The sequence below is a fragment of the Crotalus tigris genome, unplaced genomic scaffold (genome assembly GCF_016545835.1).
Source record: "Crotalus tigris isolate CLP2741 ecotype Arizona unplaced genomic scaffold, ASM1654583v1 scf7180000019173.45859301935:6455823, whole genome shotgun sequence".
NCBI classification, from domain to species: Eukaryota; Metazoa; Chordata; class Lepidosauria; order Squamata; family Viperidae; genus Crotalus; species Crotalus tigris.
The window spans coordinates 2,727,778-2,753,677 of NW_024097414.1; the positions used below are offsets into that span (position 1 = coordinate 2,727,778).

A 25,900-nucleotide genomic window follows, 5' to 3' on the forward strand; every position below is an offset into this window, starting at 1 on the left:
CCTAATAGTATACTCCTGAACAGTCCTTAATTTAAATTCCCCCTTCCACATTAATATTAGAGTATCGAGGATGAAAATAAAATCAAAGCCGGCCCACCAATTCTATGTGCACGTCTTGCAGATTGGAAGGCAGCTTGTTTAGGTAAGAATCTTTCAAAGGTTTCCAGCCCAGCTGATGAGGCTCCATGTAAATCATGCCACACCTTGAAGACATTAAAGAGAATTGAGTTGCACAGATTTGCTAGTGAAGAGGAGAAAAGAAATCGGGCCTTCAAGGAAAGATTGGCAGCCCTTTGTCTAGGATCTCCTGCCATGGAAACAGGGGGATGGACTAGAAGACCAGGCTCCCTTCCAACTCTATGATCCTGACCTTAAGAATTTAGCTGGTCAGCTTTACCTGCTAACTGTTGCTGGGGAAGCTTGTTCAAGATCTTCGGGCTCAAAGATTAGGCTCATTTCTGCACTCATCTGAATGATCTCCCCGCTCATTAAACACAACTTCAAGGGAAACAGAAAAGCAGTTTCAGTCCGGCGTGCAGGAGAGTTTGCAACAGAACTGCAGAACTTTGTGTCACTCAAATACTTCTGCTATAGCTAAAGATAAAATTTTCCCCTCTCCAGTCGAGCCCCCAACCCTAAGAGGCGGTGCTCATCCCTCCATTTCTTGGCCGAAGACATTTCTGGCAGTGATGTGGCCAACACGACTGTACAGAGAGGTGCCCAGAATGCTGTTACCTTCCCACTGAAGTGGTACCTATTCATCTATTTGTATTTATTTGCATCCTTTCAAACTGCTAGGTTGGCAGAAGATGGAGCAAGGAACAGGAGCTCATCCCATCATTTGGCGCTCAGGTCTCGAACCTGGACTGCCAGCTGTGTGCGCTTGCGTGTATCCCTAACCTCAATTTCTTAAGTCCATTTAATAAAGTGGTTCATTACTTCGAGATGTTTTAGTGGGAAGAACAGCGCCAAAGTTGCCCTAATATATCTATTGGAGAAAAAACAGCCGAACAACACTTGCTAAGTGCTTTTGACCTTAAATCAAATGAGTGTATTGGCTTCTTAAAAACACTTTCAGTTATTCAGCTGAATTAGATAATGCAACCTAGAGGCTTATGTCAGAGCTGGGGAGAGGGAATGTCAATTACTTTCTTGTTATCGTCTAAGACGGTATTCATGTTTTCGATCCAAACAGCATCCACCGGCCCATCAAAAATAATCCACTTTCGATCCTCGTTGGTGGAGGAAGCCTGTTCCCTAAAAGTGTTTGCCAGAATGCCGTCTGTCCATTCGTGGCTAACGGGATCAAAGCAGCCATACAGTTGCCCCATGGTGATTGCTTTCGGGTTGATAATTTTGTATTCAACGGCAACTTCTTCCATTGATGGTTCTAAAGACAGACAGACGGACGGACGGATGGAAGGAGGGGGGGAGGGAGGGAAGGAGGGACAGGAGGAGGAGGAAGAAGAGGAGAGGGAGGGGAGAGGGGAGGAGAGGAGAGAAGGGAGGGGAGGAGAGGGAGAGAAGAGGAGAGAGAGGGAGGGGAGAGGAGAGAGAGGAGAGGAGACGAGAGGAGAGGGAGAAGCATATTTTAAAACAAGGTTTCTCAACTTTGGCAACTTTAAGATAAGTGAACTTCAACTCCCAGGCTGACTGGGGAATTCTGGGATTGAAGTCCACACGGCTTCAAGTTGCTGAAGGGAACCTAGCAAAAGGGAAGGGATTTCTTGCAACTGTTTAATTGGTGCAGACCAATAACGGATAACCTAATTGGTGCAGACCAATAACGGATTATTGGTTTTTTTTCTTCCTTTTTTAAGAAACAGATTTCAGGTCGTTTGTAATAAGAGGACAAATCTGATCCGAAGATTCGGTCTGACTTTGTGATGGAAGGGGTGGTTAGGACATTCCTGTTATTTGGTGATTTTTTTTCCTTTTAGCTCTTTCCCCAAGGGGAACCTTATTCTCTACGTGAACGCAAAAGCGAGTGTCGTTCATTAGATCTCTTACCGTGGCTCAAATCCCCGAGGGCAGCAGCGAGCACTTTATAGGCAAATGTTTTGCCCCCCATTGGTTCGCCGACAATCATGAAGCCGTGACGCACCATCATCATTTCATAAATCTGTAACGCGCAATAAATAAGAGGCATCATTTTAAACCTTCATAGGAAATCCAGGTCTAACTGTGTTAAGGACCTCTTGAAGGTTAAGGAAGAGTTTCGTATTTCTATTATTGTTCCAGATTGCTGGATCGGTTCTGGATATCTTCGACTTACGTTCAGAATTGCACCCAAAAGTTACGTTGCTAAGCGAGACGCTGGTTAACTGAGTTTTGCCCCATTTTGCCATCTTTCTTGCCACAGGGGCTAAGCAAATCAATTGCAGTTGTTAAGTTGCCAACACAGTTGTGAAGTGAATCCGGCTTTCCCCATTGACTTTGCTTGTCAGAAGGTTACAAAAGGGGATCACATGACCCCAGGACATGGGAACTGCTATAACTATGAGCCAGTTGCCAAGCATCTGAATTTTGATAACGTGATCATGGGGAGCCTGCCATGGTCGTCAGTGCCATTGTTACTTTCAACAGTCACTACATGAATTGTTGGTAAGTCGAGGATTACCTATACATGTCTTTAGGGTTAGGGTTAGGGTTAGGTCACCATGAACTCGGAGAGGAAAATGGACATCGCCTAAGTGGAATTTTCCTCCAATGGGATTTTCCCATGTATTTTACCAGGAAACATAGATAGGGCAGGCTAGAAAGGTCAATGCCCTCCTAACCATACCCAAGCACTCCAAGTTTGTTGGCGATGTCCATTTTGCTCTAGGAGCTCATGGTGACCTAACCCTAACCCTAAGTGGAATTTTCCTCCAATGGGATTTTCCCATGTATTTTATCAGGAAACATAGATAGGGCAGGCTAGAAAGGGCAGTGCCCTCCTAACCATACCCAAGCACTCCAAGTTTGTTGGCGATGTCCATTTTCCTCTCCAAGTTCATGGTGACCTAACCCTAATCCTAAGTGGAATTTTCCTCCAATGGGATTTTCCCATGTATTTTACCAGGAAACATAGATAGGGCAGGCTAGAAAGGGCAGTGCCCTCCTAACCATACCCAAGCACTCCACGTTTGTTGGTGATGTCCATTTTCCTCTCCAAGTTCATGGTGACCTAACCCTAACCCTAAGTGGAATTTTCCTCCAATGGGATTTTCCCATGTATTTAACCACGAAACATAGATAGGGCAGGCTAGAAAGGTCAATGCCCTCCTAACCATACCCAAGCACTCCAAGTTTGTTGGCGATGTCCATTTTGCTCTAGGAGCTCATGGTAACCTAACCCTAACCCTAAGTGGAATTTTCCTCCAATGGGATTTTCCCATGTATTTTACCAGGAAACATAGATAGGGCAGGCTAGAAAGGTCAATGCCCTCCTAACCATACCCAAGCACTCCAAGTTTGTTGGCGATATCCATTTTGCTCTAGGAGCTCATGGTGACCTAACCCTAAGTGGAATTTTCCTCCAATGGGATTTTCCCATGTATTTTACCAGGAAACATAGATAGGGCAGGCTAGAAAGGTCAGTGCCCTACTAACCATACCCAAGCACTCCGAGTTTGCTGGCAATGTCCATTTTCCTCTCGGAGTTCATGGTGACCTAACCCTAACCCTAAGTGGAATTTTCCTCCAATGGGATTTTCCCATGTATTTTACCAGGAAACATAGATAGGGCAGGCTAGAAAGGTCAATGCCCTCCTAACCATACCCAAGCACTCCAAGTTTGTTGGCGATGTCCATTTTGCTCTAGGAGCTCATGGTGACCTAACCCTAACCCTAAGTGGAATTTTCCTCCAATGGGATTTCCCTGTATTTTACCAGGAAACATAGATAGGGCAGCCTAGAAAAGTCATGCCCTCCTAACCATAACCAAGAACTCCGAATTTGTTGTCTATGTCCATTTTGATCTCCGAGTTCATGGTGACCTAACCCTAATCCTAAGTGGAATTTTCCTCCAATGGGATTTTCCCATGTATTTTACCAGGAAACATAGTTATGGCATTGTAAAATAGTCAGTGACCCACTAACCATACCCAAGCCCTCCGAATTTGTTGCTGATGTCCATTTTGCTCTATGAGTTCATGGTGACCTAACCCTAACCCTAAGTGGAATTTTCCTCCAATGGGATTTTCCATGTGTTTTACCAGGAAACATAGTTAGGGCAGGCTAGTAAAGTCAGTGCCCGCCTAACCATACCCAAGCACTCAAGTTGTGGCGATGTCCATTTTCCTCTCCGAAGTTCTGGTGACCTAACCCTAACCATAAGTTGATTTTCCTCCAATGGGATTTTCCTGTATTTTACAGGAAACTAGATAGGGCAGGCTAGAAAGGTCAATGCCCTCCTAACCATACCCAAGCACTCCAAGTTTGTTGGCGATGTCCATTTTGCTCTAGGAGCTCATGGTGACCTAACCCTAACCCTAAGTGGAATTTTCCTCCAATGGGATTTTCCCATGTATTTTACCAGGAAACATAGATAGGGCAGCCTAGAAAAGTCAGTGCCCTCCTAACCCTACCCAAGCACTCCGAATTTGTTGGCGATGTCCACATTGCTCTATGAGTTCATGGTGACCTAACCCTAACCCTAAGTGGAATTTTCCTCCAATGGGATTTTCCCATGTATTTTACCAGGAAACATAGATAGGGCAGGCTAGAAAGGGCAATGCCCTCCTAACCATACCCAAGCACTCCAAGTTTGTTGGCGATGTCCATTTTCCTCTCCAAGTTGATGGTGACCTAACCCTAATCCTAAGTGGAATTTTCCTCCAATGGGATTTTCCCATGTATTTTACCAGGAAACTTAGATAGGGCAGGCTAGAAAGGGCAGTGCCCTCCTAACCATACCCAAGCACTCCACGTTTGTTGGCGATGTCCATTTTCCTCTCCAAGTTCATGGTGACCTAACCCTAACCCTAAGTGGAATTTTCCTCCAATGGGATTTTCCCATGTATTTTACCAAGAAACATAGATAGGGCAGGCTAGAAAGGTCACTGCCCTCCTAACCAGACCAAGCACTCATTTTGTTGGCATGTCCCATTTTGCTCTAGAGCTCATGGTGACCTAACCCTACCCCTAAGTGGAATTTTCCTCCAATGGCATTTTCCATGTATTTTACAGGAAACATAGATAGGGCCGGCTAGAAAGGTCAGGCCCTCCTAACCATACCCCAGCACTCCGAGTTTGTTGGTGATGTCCATTTTGCTCTGTGAGTTCATGGGGACCTAACCCTAACCCTAAATGGAATTTTCCTCCTATGGGATTTTCCCATGTAGTTTACCAGGAAACATAGATATTGCAGCCTAGAAAAGTAAGTGCCCTCTGAACCATACACAAGCACTCCGAGTTTGTTGGCAGTGCCCATTTTGCTCTCTGAGTTCATGGAGACCTACCCCTAACCTAAGTGGAATTTTCCTCCTATGGGATTTTCCCATGTATTTTACCAGGAAACATAGATAGGGCAGCCTAAGAAAAAGTCAGTGCCCATCCTAACCCTACCCGGCCTCTGAATTTGTTTGGCGTGTCCACTTGCTCTATGAGTTCATGGTGACCTAACCCTAACCCTAAATGGAATTTTCTTCCAATGGATTTCCCATGTATTTTACCAGGAAACATAGATAGGGCAGGCCTAGAAGGTAAATGCCCTCCTAACCAGACCCAAGCACTCCAAGTTTTGTTGGCCGATGGTCCCATTTTGCTCTAGGAGCTCATGGTGACCTAACCCTAACCCTAAGTGGAATTTTCCTCCAATGGGATTTTCCCATGTATTTTACCAGGAAACATAGATAGGGCAGCCTAGAAAAGTCAGTGCCCTCCTAACCCTACCCAAGCACTCCGAATTTGTTGGCGATGTCCACATTGCTCTATGAGTTCATGGTGACCTAACCCTAACCCTAAGTGGAATTTTCCTCCAATGGGATTTTCCCATGTATTTTACCAGGAAACATAGATAGGGCAGCCTAGAAAGGTCAATGCCCTCCTAACCATACCCAAGCACTCCAAGTTTGTTGGCGATGTCCATTTTCCTCTCCAAGTTCATGGTGACCTAACCCTAACCCTAAGTGGAATTTTCCTCCAATGGGATTTTCCCATGTATTTTACCAGGAAACATAGATAGGGCAGGCTAGAAAGGTCAATGCCCTCCTAACCATACCCAGCACTCCAAGTTTTTTTGCGATATCCATTTTGCTCTAGAGCTCATGGTGACCTTAACCCTAACTAGTGGAATTTTCCGCATGGAATTTTTCCCATGTATTGTTACCAGGAAACATGATAGGGCAGGCTAGAAGGTCAATGCCTCCTAACCATACCCAAGCACTCCAAGTTTTTGGTTGGCGATGTCCATTTTGGCTCTAGGAGCTCATGTGACCTAACCCTAACCCTAAGTGGAATTTTCCTCCAATGGGATTTTCCCATGTATTTTGTACAGGAAAACATAGATATGGGCAGCTAAAAAGTCAGTGCCCTTCCTAAACCTACCCAAGCACTCCCGAATTTTGGTTGCGATGTCCACATTGCTCTATGAGTTCATGGTGACCTAACCCTAACCCTAAGTGGAATTTTCCTCCAATGGGATTTTCCCATGTATTTTACCAGGAAACATAGATAGGGCAGCCTAGAAAAGTCAGTGCCCTCCTAACCCTACCCAGGCACTCCGAATTTGTTGGCGATGTCCACTTTGCTCTATGAGTTCATGGTGACCTAACCCTAACCCTAAATGGAATTTTCCTCCAATGGGATTTTCCCATGTATTTTACCAGGAAACATAGATAGGGCAGGCTAGAAAGGTCAATGCCCTCCTAACCATACCCAAGCACTCCAAGTTTGTGGGCGATGTCCATTTTGCTCTAGGAGCTCATGGTGACCTAACCCTAACCCTAAGTGGAATTTTCCTCCAATGGGATTTTCCCATGTATTTTACCAGGAAACATAGATAGGGCAGCCTAGAAAAGTCAGTGCCCTCCTAACCCTACCCAAGCACTCCGAATTTGTTGGCGATGTCCACAATGCTCTATGAGTTCATGGTGACCTAACCCTAACCCTAAGTGGAATTTTCCTCCAATGGGATTTTCCCATGTATTTTACCAGGAAACATAGATAGGGCAGGCTAGAAAGGTCAATGCCCTCCTAACCATACCCAAGCACTCCAAGTTTGTTGGCGATGTCCATTTTCCTCTCCAAGTTCATGGTGACCTAACCCTAACCCTAAGTGGAATTTTCCTCCAATGGGATTTTCCCATGTATTTTACCAGGAAACATAGATAGGGCAGGCTAGAAAGGTCAATGCCCTCCTAACCATACCCAAGCACTCCAAGTTTGTTGGCGATATCCATTTTGCTCTAGGAGCTCATGGTGACCTAACCCTAAGTGGAATTTTCCTCCAATGGGATTTTCCCATGTATTTTACCAGGAAACATAGATAGGGCAGGCTAGAAAGGTCAGTGCCCTACTAACCATACCCAAGCACTCCGAGTTTGCTGGCAATGTCCATTTTCCTCTCGGAGTTCATGGTGACCTAACCCTAACCCTAAGTGGAATTTTCCTCCAATGGGATTTTCCCATGTATTTTACCAGGAAACATAGATAGGGCAGGCTAGAAAGGTCAATGCCCTCCTAACCATACCCAAGCACTCCAAGTTTGTTGGCGATGTCCATTTTGCTCTAGGAGCTCATGGTGACCTAACCCTAACCCTAAGTGGAATTTTCCTCCAATGGGATTTTCCCATGTATTTTACCAGGAAACATAGATAGGGCAGCTAGAAAAGTCAGTGCCCTCCTAACCCTACCCAGGCACTCTGAATTTGTTGGCGATGTCCACTTTGCTCTATGAGTTCATGGTGACCTAACCCTAACCCTAAGTGGAATTTTCCTCCAATGGGATTTTCCCATGTATTTTACCAGGAAACATAGATAGGGCAGGCTAGAAAGGTCAATGCCCTCCTAACCATACCCAAGCACTCCAAGTTTGTTGGCGATGTCCATTTTGCTCTAGGAGCTCATGGTGACCTAACCCTAACCCTAAGTGGAATTTTCCTCCAATGGGATTTTCCCATGTATTTTACCAGGAAACATAGATAGGGCAGCCTAGAAAAGTCAGTGCCCTCCTAACCCTACCCAAGCACTCCGAATTTGTTGGCGATGTCCACATTGCTCTATGAGTTCATGGTGACCTAACCCTAACCCTAAGTGGAATTTTCCTCCAATGGGATTTTCCCATGTATTTTACCAGGAAACATAGATAGGGCAGCCTAGAAAGGTCAATGCCCTCCTAACCATACCCAAGCACTCCAAGTTTGTTGGCGATGTCCATTTTCCTCTCCAAGTTCATGGTGACCTAACCCTAACCCTAAGTGGAATTTTCCTCCAATGGGATTTTCCCATGTATTTTACCAGGAAACATAGATAGGGCAGGCTAGAAAGGTCAATGCCCTCATAACCATACCCAAGCACTCCAAGTTTGTGGGCGATGTCCATTTTGCTCTAGGAGCTCATGGTGACCTAACCCTAACCCTAAGTGGAATTTTCCTCCAATGGGATTTTCCCATGTATTTTACCAGGAAAAATAGATAGGGCAGCCTAGAAAAGTCAGTGCCCTCCTAACCATACCCAAGCACTCCGAATTTGTTGGCGATGTCCACTTTGCTCTATGAGTTCATGGTGACCTAACCCTAACCCTAAGTGGAATTTTCCTCCAATGGGATTTTCCCATGTATTTTACCAGGAAACATAGATAGGGCAGGCTAGAAAGGGCAATGCCCTCCTAACCATACCCAAGCACTCCAAGTTTGTTGGCGATGTCCATTTTCCTCTCCAAGTTGATGGTGACCTAACCCTAACCCTAAGTGGAATTTTCCTCCAATGGGATTTTCCCATGTATTTTACCAGGAAACATAGATAGGGCAGGCTAGAAAGTCAATGCCCTCCTAACCATACCCAAGCACTCCAAGTTTGTTGGCGATGTCCATTTTGCTCTAGGAGCTCATGGTGACCTAACCCTAACCCTAAGTGGAATTTTCCTCCAATGGGATTTTCCCATGTATTTTACCAGGAAAAATAGATAGGGCAGGCTAGAAAGGGCAGTGCCCTCCTAACCATACCCAAGCACTCCGAGTTTGTTGGCGATGTCCACTTTGCTCTATGAGTTCATGGTGACCTAACCCTAACCCTAAGTGGAATTTTCCTCCAATGGGATTTTCCCATGTATTTTACCAGGAAACATAGATAGGGCAGGCTAGAAAGGCCATGAACTCAGAGAGGAAAGTGGACATCACCAACACATTCAGAGTGCTTGGGTATGATTAGGGGGGCACTGCCCTTTCTAGCCTGCCCTATCTATGTTTCCTGGTAAAATACATGGGAAAATCCCATTGGAGGAAAATTCCACTTAGGGTTAGGGTTAGGTCACCATGAACTCAGAGGGGAAAATGGACATCGCCAACAAACGTGGAGTGCTTGGGTATGGTTAGGAGGGCACTGACCTTTCTAGCCTGCCCTATCTACGTTTCCTGGTAAAATACATGGGAAAATCCCATTGGAGGAAAATTCCACTTAGGGTTAGGGTTAGGTCACCATGAACTGGGAGAGGAAAATGGACATCGCCAACAAACTCAGAGTGCTTGGGTATGGTTAGGGGGGCACTGACCTTTCTAGACTGCCCTATCTATGTTTCCTGGTAAAATACATGGGAAAATCCCATTGGAGGAAAATTCCACTTAGGGTTAGGGTTAGGTCACCATGAACTCAGAGAGGAAAATGGACATCGCCAACAAACGTGGAGTGCTTGGGTATGGTTAGGAGGGCACTGACTTTTCTAGGCTGCCCTTTCTATGTTTCCTGGTAAAATACATGGGAAAATCCCATTGGAGGAAAATTCCACTTAGGGTTAGGGTTAGGTCACCATGAACTCAGAGAGGAAAATGGACATCGCCAACAAATGTGGAGTGTTTGGGTATGGTTAGGAGGGCACTGCCCTTTCTAGCCTGACCTATCTATGTTTCCTGGTAAAATACATGGGAAAATCCCATTGGAGGAAAATTCCACTTAGGGTTAGGGTTAGGTCACCATGAACTGGGAGAGGAAAATGGACATCGCCAACAAACTCAGAGTGCTTGGGTATGGTTAGGGGGGCACTGACCTTTCTAGCCTGTCCTATCTATGTTTCCTGGTAAAATACATGGGAAAATCCCATTGGAGGAAAATTCCACTTAGGGTTAGGGTTAGGTCACCATGAACTCCGAGAGGAAAATGGACATTGCCAGCAAATTCGGAGTGCTTGGGTATGGTTAGGAGGGCACTGACCTTTCTAGCCTGCCCTATCTATGTTTTCTGGTAAAATACATGGGAAAATTCCACTTAAGAGCATTGCTTCTCAACCTTGGCAACTTTAAGGTTCGTGTACTTCAGGTCCCAGAATTCCCCCGTCAGCCACAGTGGTTGGGAAATTTTGTGAGTTGAAGTCCACTCATGCTAAGGTGTCAGAAACACTGGATTGGACGCCCTGTGAAATTTGTGGTGTGGATACTGATCTCCACCCCTCTGCTTTGCCAGGAATTCATATTTTAAAAAGGAGAGAGGGAAAAAAAATGCAAGGAACCTGAATAATCTTCCCAATAAACCAGGGAACTGGTTGAAGATTCATTTTCTCAATATTGTGATTCAGTGCCTGGATGAAGAGTACATAATCAGGTTGCGGAAGGACAATTCCAGGAAATAAATCAGATATGATTCCCTGTGGAAGAGAAGAAGAAAAAAAGAGATCTGGAAAAACCGAACTTCCAGGAATAGTTATATTTTCAAGGTTTTGTACCAAATTTGGCAAATGATCAGGAGTGAGGCAACATACACATTTAAGAATAAATAAATAAATACATCTCCCTGTTCTGCATCCCCAGGTAGATTCAAAAAAAGTTAAAGAAGTAGCGTCATGGGAAAGAATTAGAAAGCCGAGACTGTGAAGAAGGTTTGCCACTACTAACTTCCTCAAAGTTTTGTCATTTCAATATATTGAAATATATATTGAGAGCCAGTTTGGTCTAGTGGGTGAAGGCACCAGCCTAGAATCTCGGAGACTGTGAGTTCTAGTCCTGCGTTAGGCAGGAAAGCCAGCTAGGTGACTTTAGGCCAATCACCAGGAGACTCTGAGTTCTAGTTCCATTTTAGACAGGAAAGCCGAGTAGGTGAGTTTGGGCCAGACACCAGGAGATGGTGAGTTCTAGTCCCACTTAGCATGAAAGCTGGCTGGGTGACTTTGGGTCATTCACTAGGCGGCTGCAAGTTTTAGTCCCACCCTAGTCATGAAAGTCAGTTGGGTGACCTTGGACAGTCCCTCTCTCAGCCCAACCCACCTTACAAGGTGATTGTTGTGGGGAAAATAGGAGAAGAAGTGTGTTGGATATGTTCACTGCCTTGAGTTATTTATAAAAATAATAAAGGGATACAAATAAATCAATATAACTCCATGGATTTATACTCTGGGCCTCTTTCTCCCTTCTCTTCAAGTTAGTGACTCCTTTGAATGTTTCTGTCCTATTTCTTTCCTTTACAAAACAATTTTCTTTGTTTTAAGAACTGGAGCTCCTCTCTCCTTGAGCACCAACTTTCCAGCTTAGGGACAAATGTAAAAAAAAAAAAGGAATATTTTGCTTTCAATTATTTCCTAATCATTTCATATTTCCTGCTTTATATTAAAGAAATGTGTGTTATCGACATCCGAATGACGAACTTACCTGAAACAAAGGGACATCTTGAGCCAAAAATTTAGCTAAGTTAACGTCCAGCAGAGCTCTAAGTAACAGGACACTTTCATTTTCTGTAGGGTATTTCAGTTTCAAATTCCCGGCTGCTGTTAGGACGGATTTGACCGCTCGCATCCCATAATCATAGTGGTGTTGGGAGGACAGCTGTTCAGAACACAGGCGGTAAGTGGCAACAATTTTCTGAGCAAGGCTGCAAAAGGGAAGAATTTGCTCTTATTCCTGACACCAAAATATCAAGCAGAGAAAGAAGGATAAATGCAGTATCTACATGTAGGAGAAAGAGTGGCGGAAACCGGGGTTGGAGTTAAAAGAGGGATCAGCTTAGCATCCCTACATAGTCACAAGTAAACAAATTCCATATTCCCTTGATCCTTATCTAACTCTAAGCAGGTACTAACTGTTGGTTGAGAAGATTCTGTGCATAGGTTTTTAGAAATAAGTCAGTTTATCTGAGTTATTACGTGCCTGACATTACATATATAACTGCACTTATTTCCTTATTTCTAAAATTGAACCCAACAAAAAGGGTAATACACAACAAAAACAAATATACAAGTATGAAATAGCGGTTTAGAAACATTACAGTGAAAATATTAGAAAAAACAACAAAAGCCTAAAATGGATATAACATTCCCGAATCATTTATAAATATGAGAACAATGTTAATGACTAATTTTTCTTCTTATTAATGGGACGATGTAGGCAATTCCAGTCCTAAAAATTGGAATTTATGATTGCGTTAGCCTGTGGCTGCAATTAAAAACCAGAAATGAATCACTGTGTTTGTTATTAACATTTCATTCACCCAAAAGAGATAGTGTTATTGACTCTGTAGCTAGAAAGAAGAAACTTGAAAGCAAGTCTGAAGACATAAAATAATAGTTTAAGCATTTTGACAGGATTCTAAAATTTTAGATCCCCAGATGGGATTTTTATGTCTAAGAAGAGGGGAAAAAAGGGTATGAAAATTTGTCTCTTAAAAAAAAAAAAGCAATAAATTTACCTACCTTCTGGAATCAAGAAATCCCATCGAATAAAGTGAAATTTCACCAATCAAAGCATAGTCTGGGACCATCATGGCTACTGTTCGAAATAAAGCCTTTAAAAATAAATAAATAACAGCATATCCTGAAGAGAACATAAAGGAGACATTTCCATTTTTTCCTTATGAATCCTGCAATAAGATGCCTTCAGCATTTTGTCCTAATACACATTCACTAATAGACCGGACAATCATTTGGCTGGATGGTATAAGGCTTCTGCCTTGACCAGGGGGTCAGACTAGAAGCTCTCCAATGTCCCTTCCAGCCCTAGGATTCTATGACTATGATTCTAGCTGTAGATATATTGGTTGGGAGGTTGAGGATTTCAGTACAAGCTCTTAAATGAGTCCCTGCTTCATTCAACTATCCAAAAGATCTGGAGGAATAAGATGCTCAAAGAAAAATGCTAGGGCAGCTTGTTTTTCATGCTGGCTAGGAAATTCTGGGAGAAGAATTTAAGAAATTCTACCCATCTTAAAGTTGCTAAGAGCATCAGACTGGGTCTGTATTTCATAAGAACTATCCAGGGTCCTGAAATATAACTAACTCTTCCTTCCTCTTTGGATGTCTGTATTTTATTTGGTTTCCTCCAATCGTGGTTTCTTAACTTCATCAGGAAAGACCATTGGTTCACCTTGAGGTTATCAGGTAGTTCAGCTCGGCCAGCATACCCAGGATTCATTGTGATGAATACTGCACAAGTTGGATTAAGAGAAATTTCTGTGCCTTCAAAGAGAAAAGTCCGGAGCTTGCGAATAATAGCCTGTTGAATACTAAGGATCTGTTGGGCCACCACCGACAGCACTTCAACCTATGAAAATCAGGATATAAAAGCTTTAGTTTTAAACCAGTATAAAAATCCATATAAGAAGAGTGTGATCTAAATCAGGGGTCTCCCACCTTGGCAACATCAAGACTTGTGGACTAGCATGGCTGGCTGAGGAATTCTGGGAGTTGAAGTCAAGTTCTAAAGTAGCCAAGATTGGAGACCTCTGCGTTAGAGGATTTCGACAACAACAGCTACTTATGCTAGGCATGAATTACCTCAATTCTGTTGAACTCATCAAAGCAGGCCCAAGCCCCGGCCTGTGCCAGTCCTTTAAAGAATTTGCCCATCGCTTTGTAATCAAGACCGTCTGAGCAATTGAAGACCACACACTAAAACACATAACAACACATTTCATTGTGAGTTTCCACTTTTCCCAGCAGGTAGGTAGGTCAAGGCAACACTTTTCAAATCTCAGCAACTTTTACAGGTACAAAAATTCTCAATAAGCCCATGTCCAGAGAGAGATTTATCGAAATATCTAAAGCAGGCACTCTCCTGATTCATAGGAAGATAAAGAGGAAGCACGTTCATTTATTCATTGCAAAGTTCTGTTACTAGAACTGTTCTAATAAAAGTAGCCTTAGATCTACATGGTGTCTGTTTCTTGGTCTGAGCTATCTTGTCAGGCTTACATTTTCTTTCTCCTCCCCTCAACAGTTGCAGAGGGCATTTTACAGAATGCCCTTGAGAGGCCAAGACTGCAATCAGTGCAGCTAAAAGTCTGTACACCCACAAATGTTAAGTGTACATAAACCCGTCCCTCCAATGGCTATTGACACATGGAGATGTAGGAGGAGGAGGAAGATGAAAAGAAGGAAGAGGAGGAGAAGGAGCAAGAGAAGAAGGAGGAGAAGAGGAGGAGGAGAAGGAGGAAGATGAAAAGAGGAAAAAGAAGAGAAAGAAAAATGAAGGAGGACGAGGGGGAGAGAGATGAGAGAAGGAGGAGAAGAAGAAGAGAGAACAAAGAAAAGGAGAAAGTGATATCTGATTCTTTTGGTACCTGCTTAGCCAAAGCTTTGGCAAGATCCTTAGTAGTTTCAGTTTTCCCAGTACCAGCCGGTCCTTCAGGAGCTCCTCCGAGATTTAATTTCAAAGCTCCCATTAAGGTCCTATGACACAGAAACGAGATTACAAAGAGAAATCAATAAATACATAACTATACAGAGACCCACCCACATTCTCTCTTCACATACACATACATTGACATGTTATCCCAATCACTGTGCATGACTTATGGTGCTATATTATATGTGAATCAGGCTGCTATTCTGTCTTCAACCTAACCTTAGTGTAATGTGTGAATCCAGTCATCGGTGTTGGCGGCGCAAGGGATATATCATCACTCAAATTAGGACCGATATTTAGATCATGATGCAACAAACGTAATTTACACTGTTAAGGGAAATAACGGGCCTCTTTGACTATTCCATGTGACTTTTTAGTTACCAAAGAAATAATCCTATTGAGTAAGGGACTAAATTAGTACCTTTTTAATCCAGGAAACAAATTCTACAAGAAATCTAAATTTCATTGCTTGAATTCAAAAATGTAATTTTGCTTCCTACTGTGACTCTGACCCCTCCATCAAATCAACGCTTTTGCTACCCTTGATCTATAACTATTTGATTCAAAATAAAAAAAATTGGGCAGGGATCTTTACCTGTAGCATCGGTCGGTGAGTGGAGTTATCACCAAACGTAATGAGTTGCCCAGGTATTCATATCCGTACTTGGCTTCGGTTGTGATCATTCGAACCATCACATCTCTGTTTTCCCAATAGTATCGCAGCTGAGAGATCCACTGGAAATCGTTCAGATCTGAAACTTGGTCTTGAGACAATTTTGCCACCACATCGCGTGCTGCAGAAACAAAATTTTACTTGGCATTTTAAGAAGAGATTGGACAACCATTTGTCTGAAATGGTGTAGGGTTTCCTGCCTGAGCACAGGGTTGGACTAGGATCTCCGAGGTCCCTCCCAACTATCCTATCCTATCCTATCCTATCCTATCCTATCCTATCCTATCTTATCCTAATTATTCTATTCTATTCTATTCCATTCCATTCCATTCTTCTTTCTGTTTCTATTCTATTCTATTCTATTCCATTCCATTCCATTCTATTCTTCTTCCTGTTTCTATTCTATTTTATTCTACTCTACTCTACTCTATTCTATTCTTCTCATCCATAATGTTCCTTACTCTCCCTTCCACTCTTTTGAAGAGAAGAAATACTTCAGCATCCTTTTTCCTCGTGCCGATTGCCACTTACCATGCACATCAATGACGGTGAGGGCACCCAGGGTCAGCCGGGCTCCGCTGGACAGCTTTCCTCTCACCAGCTCCACAATTTCCCCAATCTGCCTGTTGCTTTTCTCCAAAAATGCCTGGAGCAGAGACACCACAATGAGGCTGCGCCTTCTTCCTCAAGGTAGCATTGCCCTGCCCATCAATCAGGTATGGGGGGGGGGGGAAGGTTCCCAGACATTCCCAAAAGAGATCAAAAAGTTTGGAGTATTTTTTTCCTATTTTGAAGAGGAGTTATATTTTTTTTTTTTAAAAATCATGTTATGGATAAAAGAGCCAAGGTTTCCTATCCCTAGTCAAGGACTACCGGTACAATCCCAAATCTGAACATTTCCTATCTAGATAGGAAGGCCATTAATATTGTGCAGTCTGGTACAATCTCTTCATACTAGCCATCACCAAGCAACAGCTGAGGAATTCTGGGAATTGTAGTCTCAACCTATCTAGAAGACTGGGGAAAGTTGCTATATCTGGAAATTTAAAGGGTGTGAATGAAATTACAGGTAAAGAGTTTTCCATTATGGCTTCTGATACTTCTTTGGTCCAGAAGATTGAAGATACACAAATAACAACTTGTCCCGGCCATTGCAGCACCCAAGCTTTGCGAGGAACCTAAAAAAAAAAAAAGAAACAAGAAAGAATATTTGCATATTCTCCAGCTACGGAGCATCAACATCTGTTTTGATAAGAGGCAGAGAGGCACTAGCAAAAACAGTTGGTTAAGCCCTAAAACAGGCTTTCTTGTTCTCTATTTTCAACCATTAAAAAAAAAAAACTAAACAGTAGCCCTGCAATTTTGTAGCACTGTCCCACGTCTTGAGCCTCCCAAAATCTCAAAATCCTAAGGGTTCCCTTCTCCCCAAATGGGGCATTTTAAAGTGAAAAGTCCAGCTTTCTTCTTCAAGGTCATATAGGGCTCGGAAGCACATTTCAACTTTTCAAATCTGATACATAAATATATAAATCTGCAAAGGAGAACGCGTGTACAGCGGTTTCAGAAAATATAATGGTGCTTAGAAGATACAGCTCTTTAATAATAGACCCAACACGTAAAAGCACATCTGCATCTTGGCCCCTTTTGTCTGATTGTGTTGCTAAGGTTGTGGGTGCCATTAACTCCTTAAAGCATGCTCACCTCATCGTATCCTTTGATGCCATTTTCCATGACTTGCCGAATGCTGGCTAACATCATTTCTTCTACCTGTAACAGCCACTTCTCAACCATGCCCTTGTGGAATAAAATAAAAAGGGAGAAAAACGCAAATAATGACAAATTACAATAAGGGTGAAAAGGGAATGGGCATAGGAAGGAAAGTTGAAATAACAGCCTCTTAAACCCAACTTCTTCTTCTTGTTGTGCCATATCCGTTATCGGACGTCGGCGATCATGTTGGCAATCCTGTTTTTATCAGAAGGATCCAACCTGCAGTCTAAAACCAGGGTCCCCAACCTCCGAGCTGCAGACTTCGACCGGTCCACGGCCCATTGGAATTGGGCCATCGAAGCAGTGGGTGATTTAGGTTGCGTGCGCAAAAACCATTTCCACTGCTGCTGAAACCACTGAAGCTGCCACCAGTCCCACCAGCAGTCCGTGGAATCAAAAAGATTGGGGACCCCTGGTGTAAAACATCCCTCCTGCCCAGCTACACAGGATTTGCAAATGTACAAATGCAATTCAACATATTTTGAGTGTGTTGAATGTGTTGTAGTTGAGTGAAGGCTGGTCTAAATTTCAACATCTAAAATAGGACATTTCTGGAAGGAAGGAAGGAAGGAAGGAAGGAAGGAAGGAAGGAAGGAAGGAAGGAAGGAAGGAAGGAAGGAAGGAAGGGAGGGAGGGAGGGAGGGAGGAAGCAGGGAAGGATTCTGATTGAATGAAAAGGAAGGAAGGAAGGAAGGAAGGAAGGAAGGAAAGGAAGGAAGGAAGGAAGGAAAGAAAGAAGGAAGGAAAGGAAGGAAGGAAAGAAGGAAGGAAGGAAGGAAGGAAGGAAAGGAAGGAAGGAAGGAAGGAAGGAAGGAAGGAAGGAAGGAAGGAAGGAAGGAAGGAAGGAAGGAAGGAAGGAAGGAAGGAAGGAAGGAAGGATGGATTACCCTGGCATGGACTGGAAAGATTTTCTTAATAAAAGGAACAACTTCCTTCTCTGAACTGATCATTCCTGTGATTTCCAAGGCTTCGGTGAACTCCAGTTTTGCAATCCCCTCAAAGCACTTCTTCAAGTGTGGCTGAACGCGGAGAGGATCTTTGGTTTCAGATAAAATCTCCAGCAGCTCATCGTTGGAAAGGAAGAAGAACCTGTTCAATAAAGATGCCAGAGAGCCAGGCCCGTTACTTTAGTATTTTCCAATCTTAGCCACTTTAAGACGTCTGGACTTCAACTCCCAGAATTCCCCAGCCAACAGCACCTGAGGGAAATGAATGCGTGATCCTGTGCTTAGTCAACCAATGGCTGTAGTGAGCATTCTTTGCCTGCCAACTGGGAAGAGGCCTACCTTGGGAAAAATAATCTCTTCTTTTCTAAGTAATTGTTCAGGCCCTTCTGGATGTCTTCCAAAAACATATTTGCTTCTTGAAGTCGGTTCAGCATCTTGGGCTGTTCTGTAGCAATGAGGACCCGGGTGTCTTTAACCTACATTTTAGAACAAAGATAAAAGTCATCTATGGAGATATATAAACCAAGACAACACGCTGTACACCAGGCCCTGGAGATTGTTATTGTAAAAAAAAAGCAATATTTTTTTTTAAAATTAAGCTGGTGTGGTAATGACGGCGGACAAAATTCTGAAATGGGGATTTCATAAACCAGCAGGCAAAAGGCAAATAAATCCCTACCGCTTGGGCCATGATGTCCTTCCAGTAAGCGTCTACTATTCCAAATTTTCGGCCTTCTTCGGGCATTTGAGCAATAATGTCCTCAGAGCTAAAGATGGGTTCCAGGTAGAGCCAGGTTGCCTGACATTTTAACCAGTTGTCCAAAATTTCCTGCATCAGGAGAAGTTTTTCTTCCCACCTCTGAAAAAAAAAAAACCTGACTTCATTTCAGCACTCAAAGGGCTTATCAAAGTGCGATGGTGGTGCAGTGATTAGAATGCAGTATTGCAGGTGAATTCTGCCAACTGCCAGCAGTTTGATCCTGACTGGCTCCAGGTTGGCTCAACCTTCCATCTTTCCAAGATCGGTAAAATAGGGACCCAGATTGTTGGGGGCCACAGGCTGACTGTGTAAACCGTTCAGAGACAGCTGTAAAGCAGTGTGAAGAGATATATAAATCTAAGTGCTATTGCTATTTTTAACCCCCTACCCAAAACATTAAAATTGACATAAATGGTGTTCCTGTTTGATCTATGTGATTTGATTAGCCAGATTTACAAAACTGCACCTTCAATTGTTCAGCCGTTGGATCCTTTGAGGAGGCCAAATTGAGGCCAGCTTGAACAAAACAATCTACCATCTATTTCAGCCCTGAGGTTGGATTCTGATCTATGCCCCAGGCCTCTGTTAGGCTACTTGCCCGACATTCTGCTTCAATCGGCTTGATAAACGGAGAGCCGCACATGGTCTGCGTCTTGATGATGTGGTCATCCAGCAAAAGTTGAATGTCATCAATGGCCGAGAGGATGCTGGTATCCTGCAAGAAAAACGGTGGGTTGCAGGGAAATTATTTTGACGCATCGATTTCTAGGATTTTAAAACCCCTTTTTCACTCCTCAATATAACTATTGGAGTCATCATCCTGCAGATGTAGACTTCAAGAGCCTTGTTGGCCGTGGAATCCTGAAAGTTGAGTCCATATGTCCAAAGGATGCTCATCTTGAGAACAAATTCATTACATTAATAATCTACTATGCTTCCTGTCTAATTCTTTGCTTCCTTGTGATCTCAATTCTACAAAAGTAGACCCTGACACAGCTTCATATTTTCTCTCCTTGATTTCCATCTACCATCTGTATCGGAAACTATGGTGTCTGATGATAGGAGGGCTGTCCGTCTCTCCAAAACCTGTCTCCTTCTCCTCCTCTTTCTCTTCCTCCTCCTTTCTTCTCCTCCTCCTCTTTCTTCTTCTTCTTCTTCTTCTTCTTCTTCTTCTTCTTCTTCTTCTTCTTCTTCTTCTTCTTCTTCTTCTTCTTCTTCTTCTTCTTCTTCTTCTTCTTCTTCTCCTCCTCCTCCTCCTCCTCCTCCTCCTCCTCCTCCTCCTCCTCCTCCTCCTCTTTTACCACTTCAAGTATTGAGGGAAATACAAAATTCTGGAACTTTACTTCTGGCAGCTTCAATCATTATTATTTGATGGTGCTGTAGTGTGTCTTGATGTCATCTCTTCATCTTCTTCTGGGTCTGTCTCGTATTCTTTGGCTTTCTCCTCTTTTTGTATGATACAGAATCCCACAGCTTTCTCTCTAGGCAAGCAAAACACTTAACTTGCTCTTTGTGCATGTAGTTTAAGATTAGTTCTACACCAATTCTTTCTCTTACGATCTCTTATGATCAGCCAATGAGCATGAGTGTTTAGAGAGCCAATCAGGTGTCATCTTGTTTTGGCCATGAGCCAATCAGATCACAGTAGGATTCAATAATTGATGTCATGTATTGAAACTGAGAGGAGGACATTTGTCAGTCTCTTATGTGATCGCTATCAAGTTGGTTGGATTTTTTTTGTGTGTGTTCTTTCATTTAGTGAGCTTGTAAAACATAATAAGATTAAAGTAATGGTGCAAAGAGTTGACTGGTCGCCCAGAAAGCGATGTAAAATAGTATTGTTAAGTGAACAAGACTACAGTTATAAAGAAATTAGAAGAAAAATGAGTGGAAACTCAACCAAAGGTGGCATTTCTACCGTATACTTTTCCCAAAGGGTTTCCACAATTTTGGCCACTGCTATATGGCCAGATCAGGAGCAGAGTCCAAGGAAGTCAACGCCTTCTATGAAAAATATGAGTCAGATCAAAACAGAATTCAATGACAAAACAAGCAAACAAACAAAAATACTGACCGTATCCCTGTATTTCACAAAAGTGAAGCGGATGTTGACCCATTCCGATTTCATCTTTTCCATGTTTTTCTCTAAGGAATATTCTTTACTGGCAGCTGCACCGATTGGCTCAATTCTACAATGGAAAGGAGAAAGTTAGCCAGGTTGGCACCTGATACTCTTGGAAGGAAAGAAAAAGAACATCCAACTTCCTCTGCTTTGGCTTTGTAGCTTAGCCCCGTTATCCAGGAAGACAGATGCTCGGGCCGCTAAAAGAGAAGAAGGGGAACATTTTGCAAAATGCAATCAGGAAAATATATTCTTTGCCTTTTCCTGTACAGGTAACTCTCAGCTTATGATGGCAACTGAGTCCCAAATTTCTGTTGCTAAGCAAGACAGTTGTTAAGTGAGCCTTGCTCCATTTTACAACCTTGCTTGCCACAGTTGTTAAGTTGAATCACTGCAGTTGTTAAATTAGTAAACATGGTTGTTAAGTGAATTCAGCTTCTCCGTTGATTTTACTTGTCAGAAAGTCACCAAAGGGGATTGCTTGACCCTGGGACTCTGTAAATGTGATAAATATGAACCAGTGGTTTGATTCATATTTGGTCTTTGGTTTCAGCAAACAAGGACAAAGGATTGGGGGGGGGTTCCTTACTTGTCAATATATTTTGATAGTCCATATTCCAACATGTTCATCAATGAAGTAGTTTCATCTGGCCGTATCTCATAGCCCACAATCTCACTGATCTGGAAATCAGAAGGGGGATAAGCATTACAGAGACCGTCAGGAGAAATGGATGAAAATCCTAAATTTTATGGGAATAATGGCACTGCTGTCTTCAGGCTTGTTAGAAAATAATTAGAATAGAGTAGAGTAGAGTAGAGTAGAGTAGAGTAGAGTAGAGTAGAGTAGAGTAGAGTAGAGTAGAGTAGAATAGAATAGAATAGAATAGAATAGAATAGAATAGAATAGAATAGAATAGAATAGAATAGAAGGAACATTATGGATGGGGAAATAGAGTAGAGTAGAATAGAGCAGAATACAGTAGAGTAGAGTAGAGCAGAGTAGAGTAGAACAGAACAGAACATAACATAACATAATAGAATAGAACAGAATAGAAGGAACATTATGGATGGGGAAACAGAGTAGAGTAGAGTAGAGTAGGAAACTTTATTATCACTTTAAATGACAAGTGACAAACCCTAATTGAACTTTTAATGTATGCTGACCACACGAAGCCCTTACAAATAGAACACTGACAATGATATTCCCTAAACTCCACTGATGATGTTACTTAGCCTGGCAATGAAACATCCGGAAACCAAGCTCAGAGAATGAACCTTCACCCTCACAGGTAGTCCGGCTACCTGTTTTCTAGTCATTCTAATAAAAGTAGCCTTCAATCTAGGTGTCATCTGTTTCTGAACTGGGCCTACCTCAGAGGGCTGACAGCTTGCAACCAACACACACAACCTTAACAACTGAGCACGTCGGATATTGTTCAGATCAGCCAACCTGTTCCCAATGTCGGTCTTTCATCCCATGATTGCAGGCAATTGAAAGGACGGGCAGATGTTGCTTGAATTTGTCAATTTTATATTTCACGTTCTCCGCCATCCGCTTGGGGCCAGGAAGATCTATAAAGGTCTTTGTCAATTTGTACATGGTTCGCCACATATTGGCGACGTCCTCCGTGATTTCTTCCGCATTCAACTGTAGGACAGGCCCTGCATGCAGAAATGCAAAGAAATACATATAAATATTAGAAGAAAGCGCCCGCAGCTGGTTATAAGCAGGAGCATGCTATCAAAACCAATTAGTTTTGACACATTCTGAATTCCATGAAAATATGCATTAGAAACAATCCTTCTGCATTAATGGGACAGCGGAATTAATGTGACATTAAGGTGACAGCAGCAGGAATTATAAATTATAAATCCTTCCCCTCCCTATCAGCACTCAAGAAACGGTTGGCTGGAGCTGGTAAATAAGCAGAATAATATTCTTTTGAATTATATAATTTTTAAGATGGTCGGGTCCTTGTGCAGGGATTCTAATTGGAGAAAAGGGAGCCTCAAAGATAACAAAGAAAGAAAAGGTTTTTAGAAAGCTGTTTTGACAAGGAAACAACTTCTAACAAATACCTGTTGGAAAAAGACATAAGTTGTCATGTTGAGGACTCGTTCTATATTATTTTAATAAAGCCTCACCATTCATCCATTCCTCAGACTTCACATGGAAGTGGTAAGCGGTGACCCAAAGCTGCTCGAACGGGATCTTGTGTGAAATGATGGTTTGCAGCAGAGGAAACTGACTTTTCTCCCGCTCAAGTAATTCCTCTTCCTTATTGATGGTCTGTTAAAATTAACAGCAGTTCAGACATAGGTTTGCGTGACTTTAAAGAAGCAGGAAGCTTCTCCTTGTGGGGGGAAACAAATTTAAATAAGAATTTTGTAAACAGGATCTGTGACGAGGCAATCAAGATGATCCGTTAGAAAAGAAGCTTTATATCGATGTGGTTATTATTTGCAGAAATATTAGGAAAAAATGTTTATATTTAATTGTTATTTATCCAAAGAATAAGAATTGTTATTAATTCAAGGTTGGCAAAAGAGAATAGTATTGGAAGAAGAGAAAATCAAGCAAAGCTGTTATGTGGACTACAGAATTATAAAAATTAATTCTAATTGATTGCTTTTTAAATATAAACCCAGACAACACGCTGTTTAACAAATATTAAGGTAATTATGTTAAAAAAATCAATAAACCAGAAGAAGCAGGAAGCCGAAAGAATATTTGATGCCTCTGAATTGTGGCACTGGAGAAGACTCCTGAAAATACCAGGAAAATAACCCAATGGATCATTCAACAAATGAAAACCCAGAATTTTCCCTCAGGGCACAGATGAGCAGGCTCAAATGATCCTACTTGAGACACATCAGTAAAATGTCTGGAAAAGGTAAAGATGCTGGGAAAGGTGGAAGGAAAGAGAAGAAGACAACCAACAACAAAATGGGTAGACTCAATAAAAGGAGCAATGGACCACGCTCTTGGAACTATGAAAGGACTACATTAAGGACTACAGATGATCATGGAGAAATCTATCTACGCAGTCATTAAGAGTCAACACTTGCTTTATGGCACATAGTCTGTCTATCAATTTCCGTGGGGTGGTCTTTTTGAAATAATTTAGATCCAGGATTAGAGGACCTGAAGGACCAAGTTAAGGAAAATCTGAAGGAGCAAGTTAGGGAAGACCTGAAGGGCCAGGTAGGGAGGCCTGAAGGACAATGTTAAGGACAGATCATCATGGAGGAATCTATCTATATGGTCACTAAGAGTCAACATCAACCTGATGTCACACAGTCTATCCATCAATTTATGTGGATTAGTCTTTCTGAAATAATTTAGGTACATGCTTAGCTCATGAAGTCTAGGGTGACCAACCTCATATTCCAAAAGAGCATGGTCCAAATTCTTTGACAACTCAGTGAATTTTTCCACATTATTCTTCATTTCTTCCATGGTCATGACGTCCTTCTTCCGAAAACTTTCCACTTCCTTGTTATAACTTTCAAGGATAGCTTCAAATTCAGAGCATCTGGTTCGGAGTAAAGATAATTTTTTTTTTTTTAAAAAAGCCATCTAAAATTTTGTTTCTCAGTTAAAATAAGAACAGGTCTTCAAGGACTACTTCATCTCTAGCATCATCACATGGGGGATATTATGTAGATTTTATAACAGATTGGACGTAGACCATAAAAACGTTTACATTATGCTTTTTATCATCCTCCTCACAATCATCATTATCATTATCAGAGTTGGAAGGGACCTTGGAGGTCTTCTAGTCCAAACCCTTGCTGAAGCAGAAGAACCTATACCAGGGGTAGGCAACCTTGGCTCTTTTATGACTCGTGGACTTCAACTCCCAGAATTCCTGAGACAGCCATGCTGGCTTAGGAATTCTGGGAGCTGAAGTCCATGAGTCATAAAAGAGCCAAGATTGCCTACCCCTGACCTATACCATTTCAGACAAATAGTTGTCCAATCTCTTTTTAAAAACCTCCAGTGTTGGAGCACCTACAATTTCTAAAGACAAGCCATTCCACTGATTGATGGTTCTCACTGTCAGGAAATTTCTCCTTAGTTCTAGGTTGCTTCTCTCCTTGATTAGTTTCCATCCGTTGCTTCTTGTCCCGTCTTCAGGGGCTTTGGAGAATAGCTTGACCCCCTCTTCTTTGTAGCAGCCCCACAAATATTGGAAGACAGTTATCATGTCTCCCCTAGTCCTTCTTTTCACTAGACTAGACATACCCAATTCCTGCAACCATTTTTCACGCTTAACCCCTAATTATAATGGCTGTTGTTTCAATTGTTACATTTCCAAAAGGGATGTGGCCTGCTCACTCTCATTTTAGTGATCCCCCTTGACTCAAGAGCAGTTTTCCTAAGATTCTGGCTCCGTTTTCATTCCTTTCCCATCAATTATATCCCTTTTTCATTGTTTTTCTGCATATATATCCATGTTCTTTCTGCAACTTCCCAAGCCTCAGGTGGAAACCTCCGATCACGTTAAAGATCCACCTCGAGCCGAGACATATGGATCAGGTCCACTTGGTGAAAGTTAATCTCTGCTCCCGGGGAGTCTGTAACCCACCTTTTAATCAGAGCAATCTCGACTTGTTCTCTCCTGTTCATGAGTTGGTTCCGACTGATATCAAAGATGTCTTCAATCCCGTCGGGCCAGTGAAGAACTGTACTATTTAGTCTGATGTCTTCACCTAGCAGATGAAAACAGCATTCATTTCTCTATTTGACCAAGAAAACATCCCAAGACTAGGCACGCTAACGGGGATCCAGACTCTCCTCGCATCTATGATGTCCCCTTGTATCAGGGTGGTCTTCCAAGCAGATCCAACTTCTTGGGAATCCTGCCAGCTGCCTATCGT

General features: G+C 42.5%; 1 protein-coding gene across 5 annotated transcripts in view; it reads right to left on the minus strand.

Moving 5' to 3' along the window:
- The window catches only part of DNAH3 (dynein axonemal heavy chain 3), a 67,111-nt gene that overhangs the window by 25,544 nt on the left and 15,667 nt on the right, over positions 1 to 25,900 (minus strand). For 4 of the 5 annotated variants that reach the window (XR_005558735.1, XM_039360332.1, XM_039360331.1 and 1 more), the window contains exons 16-39: positions 25,609 to 25,732; positions 24,399 to 24,552; positions 23,162 to 23,306; positions 22,467 to 22,678; positions 21,606 to 21,697; positions 20,969 to 21,083; positions 19,493 to 19,609; positions 18,814 to 18,993; positions 18,474 to 18,610; positions 18,075 to 18,276; positions 17,119 to 17,211; positions 16,485 to 16,595; positions 15,949 to 16,063; positions 15,340 to 15,538; positions 14,680 to 14,788; positions 13,895 to 14,008; positions 13,485 to 13,661; positions 12,815 to 12,906; positions 11,778 to 11,997; positions 10,646 to 10,780; positions 2,011 to 2,122; positions 1,149 to 1,390; positions 398 to 498; positions 98 to 203 (exon numbers count right to left, since the gene is read on the minus strand). Coding sequence is in view for 4 of the 5 variants with exons in the window: in XM_039360332.1 (XP_039216266.1) it covers positions 98 to 203; positions 398 to 498; positions 1,149 to 1,390; positions 2,011 to 2,122; positions 10,646 to 10,780; positions 11,778 to 11,997; positions 12,815 to 12,906; positions 13,485 to 13,661; positions 13,895 to 14,008; positions 14,680 to 14,788; positions 15,340 to 15,538; positions 15,949 to 16,063; positions 16,485 to 16,595; positions 17,119 to 17,211; positions 18,075 to 18,276; positions 18,474 to 18,610; positions 18,814 to 18,993; positions 19,493 to 19,609; positions 20,969 to 21,083; positions 21,606 to 21,697; positions 22,467 to 22,678; positions 23,162 to 23,306; positions 24,399 to 24,552; positions 25,609 to 25,732 (3,404 nt within the window). In the remaining variant the exon portion in view is untranslated. The remainder of the gene's footprint in view (positions 1 to 97; positions 204 to 397; positions 499 to 1,148; positions 1,391 to 2,010; positions 2,123 to 10,645; positions 10,781 to 11,777; positions 11,998 to 12,814; positions 12,907 to 13,484; positions 13,662 to 13,894; positions 14,009 to 14,679; positions 14,789 to 15,339; positions 15,539 to 15,948; positions 16,064 to 16,484; positions 16,596 to 17,118; positions 17,212 to 18,074; positions 18,277 to 18,473; positions 18,611 to 18,813; positions 18,994 to 19,492; positions 19,610 to 20,968; positions 21,084 to 21,605; positions 21,698 to 22,466; positions 22,679 to 23,161; positions 23,307 to 24,398; positions 24,553 to 25,608; positions 25,733 to 25,900) is intronic. The other variant, XM_039360334.1, reaches the window with a different exon arrangement.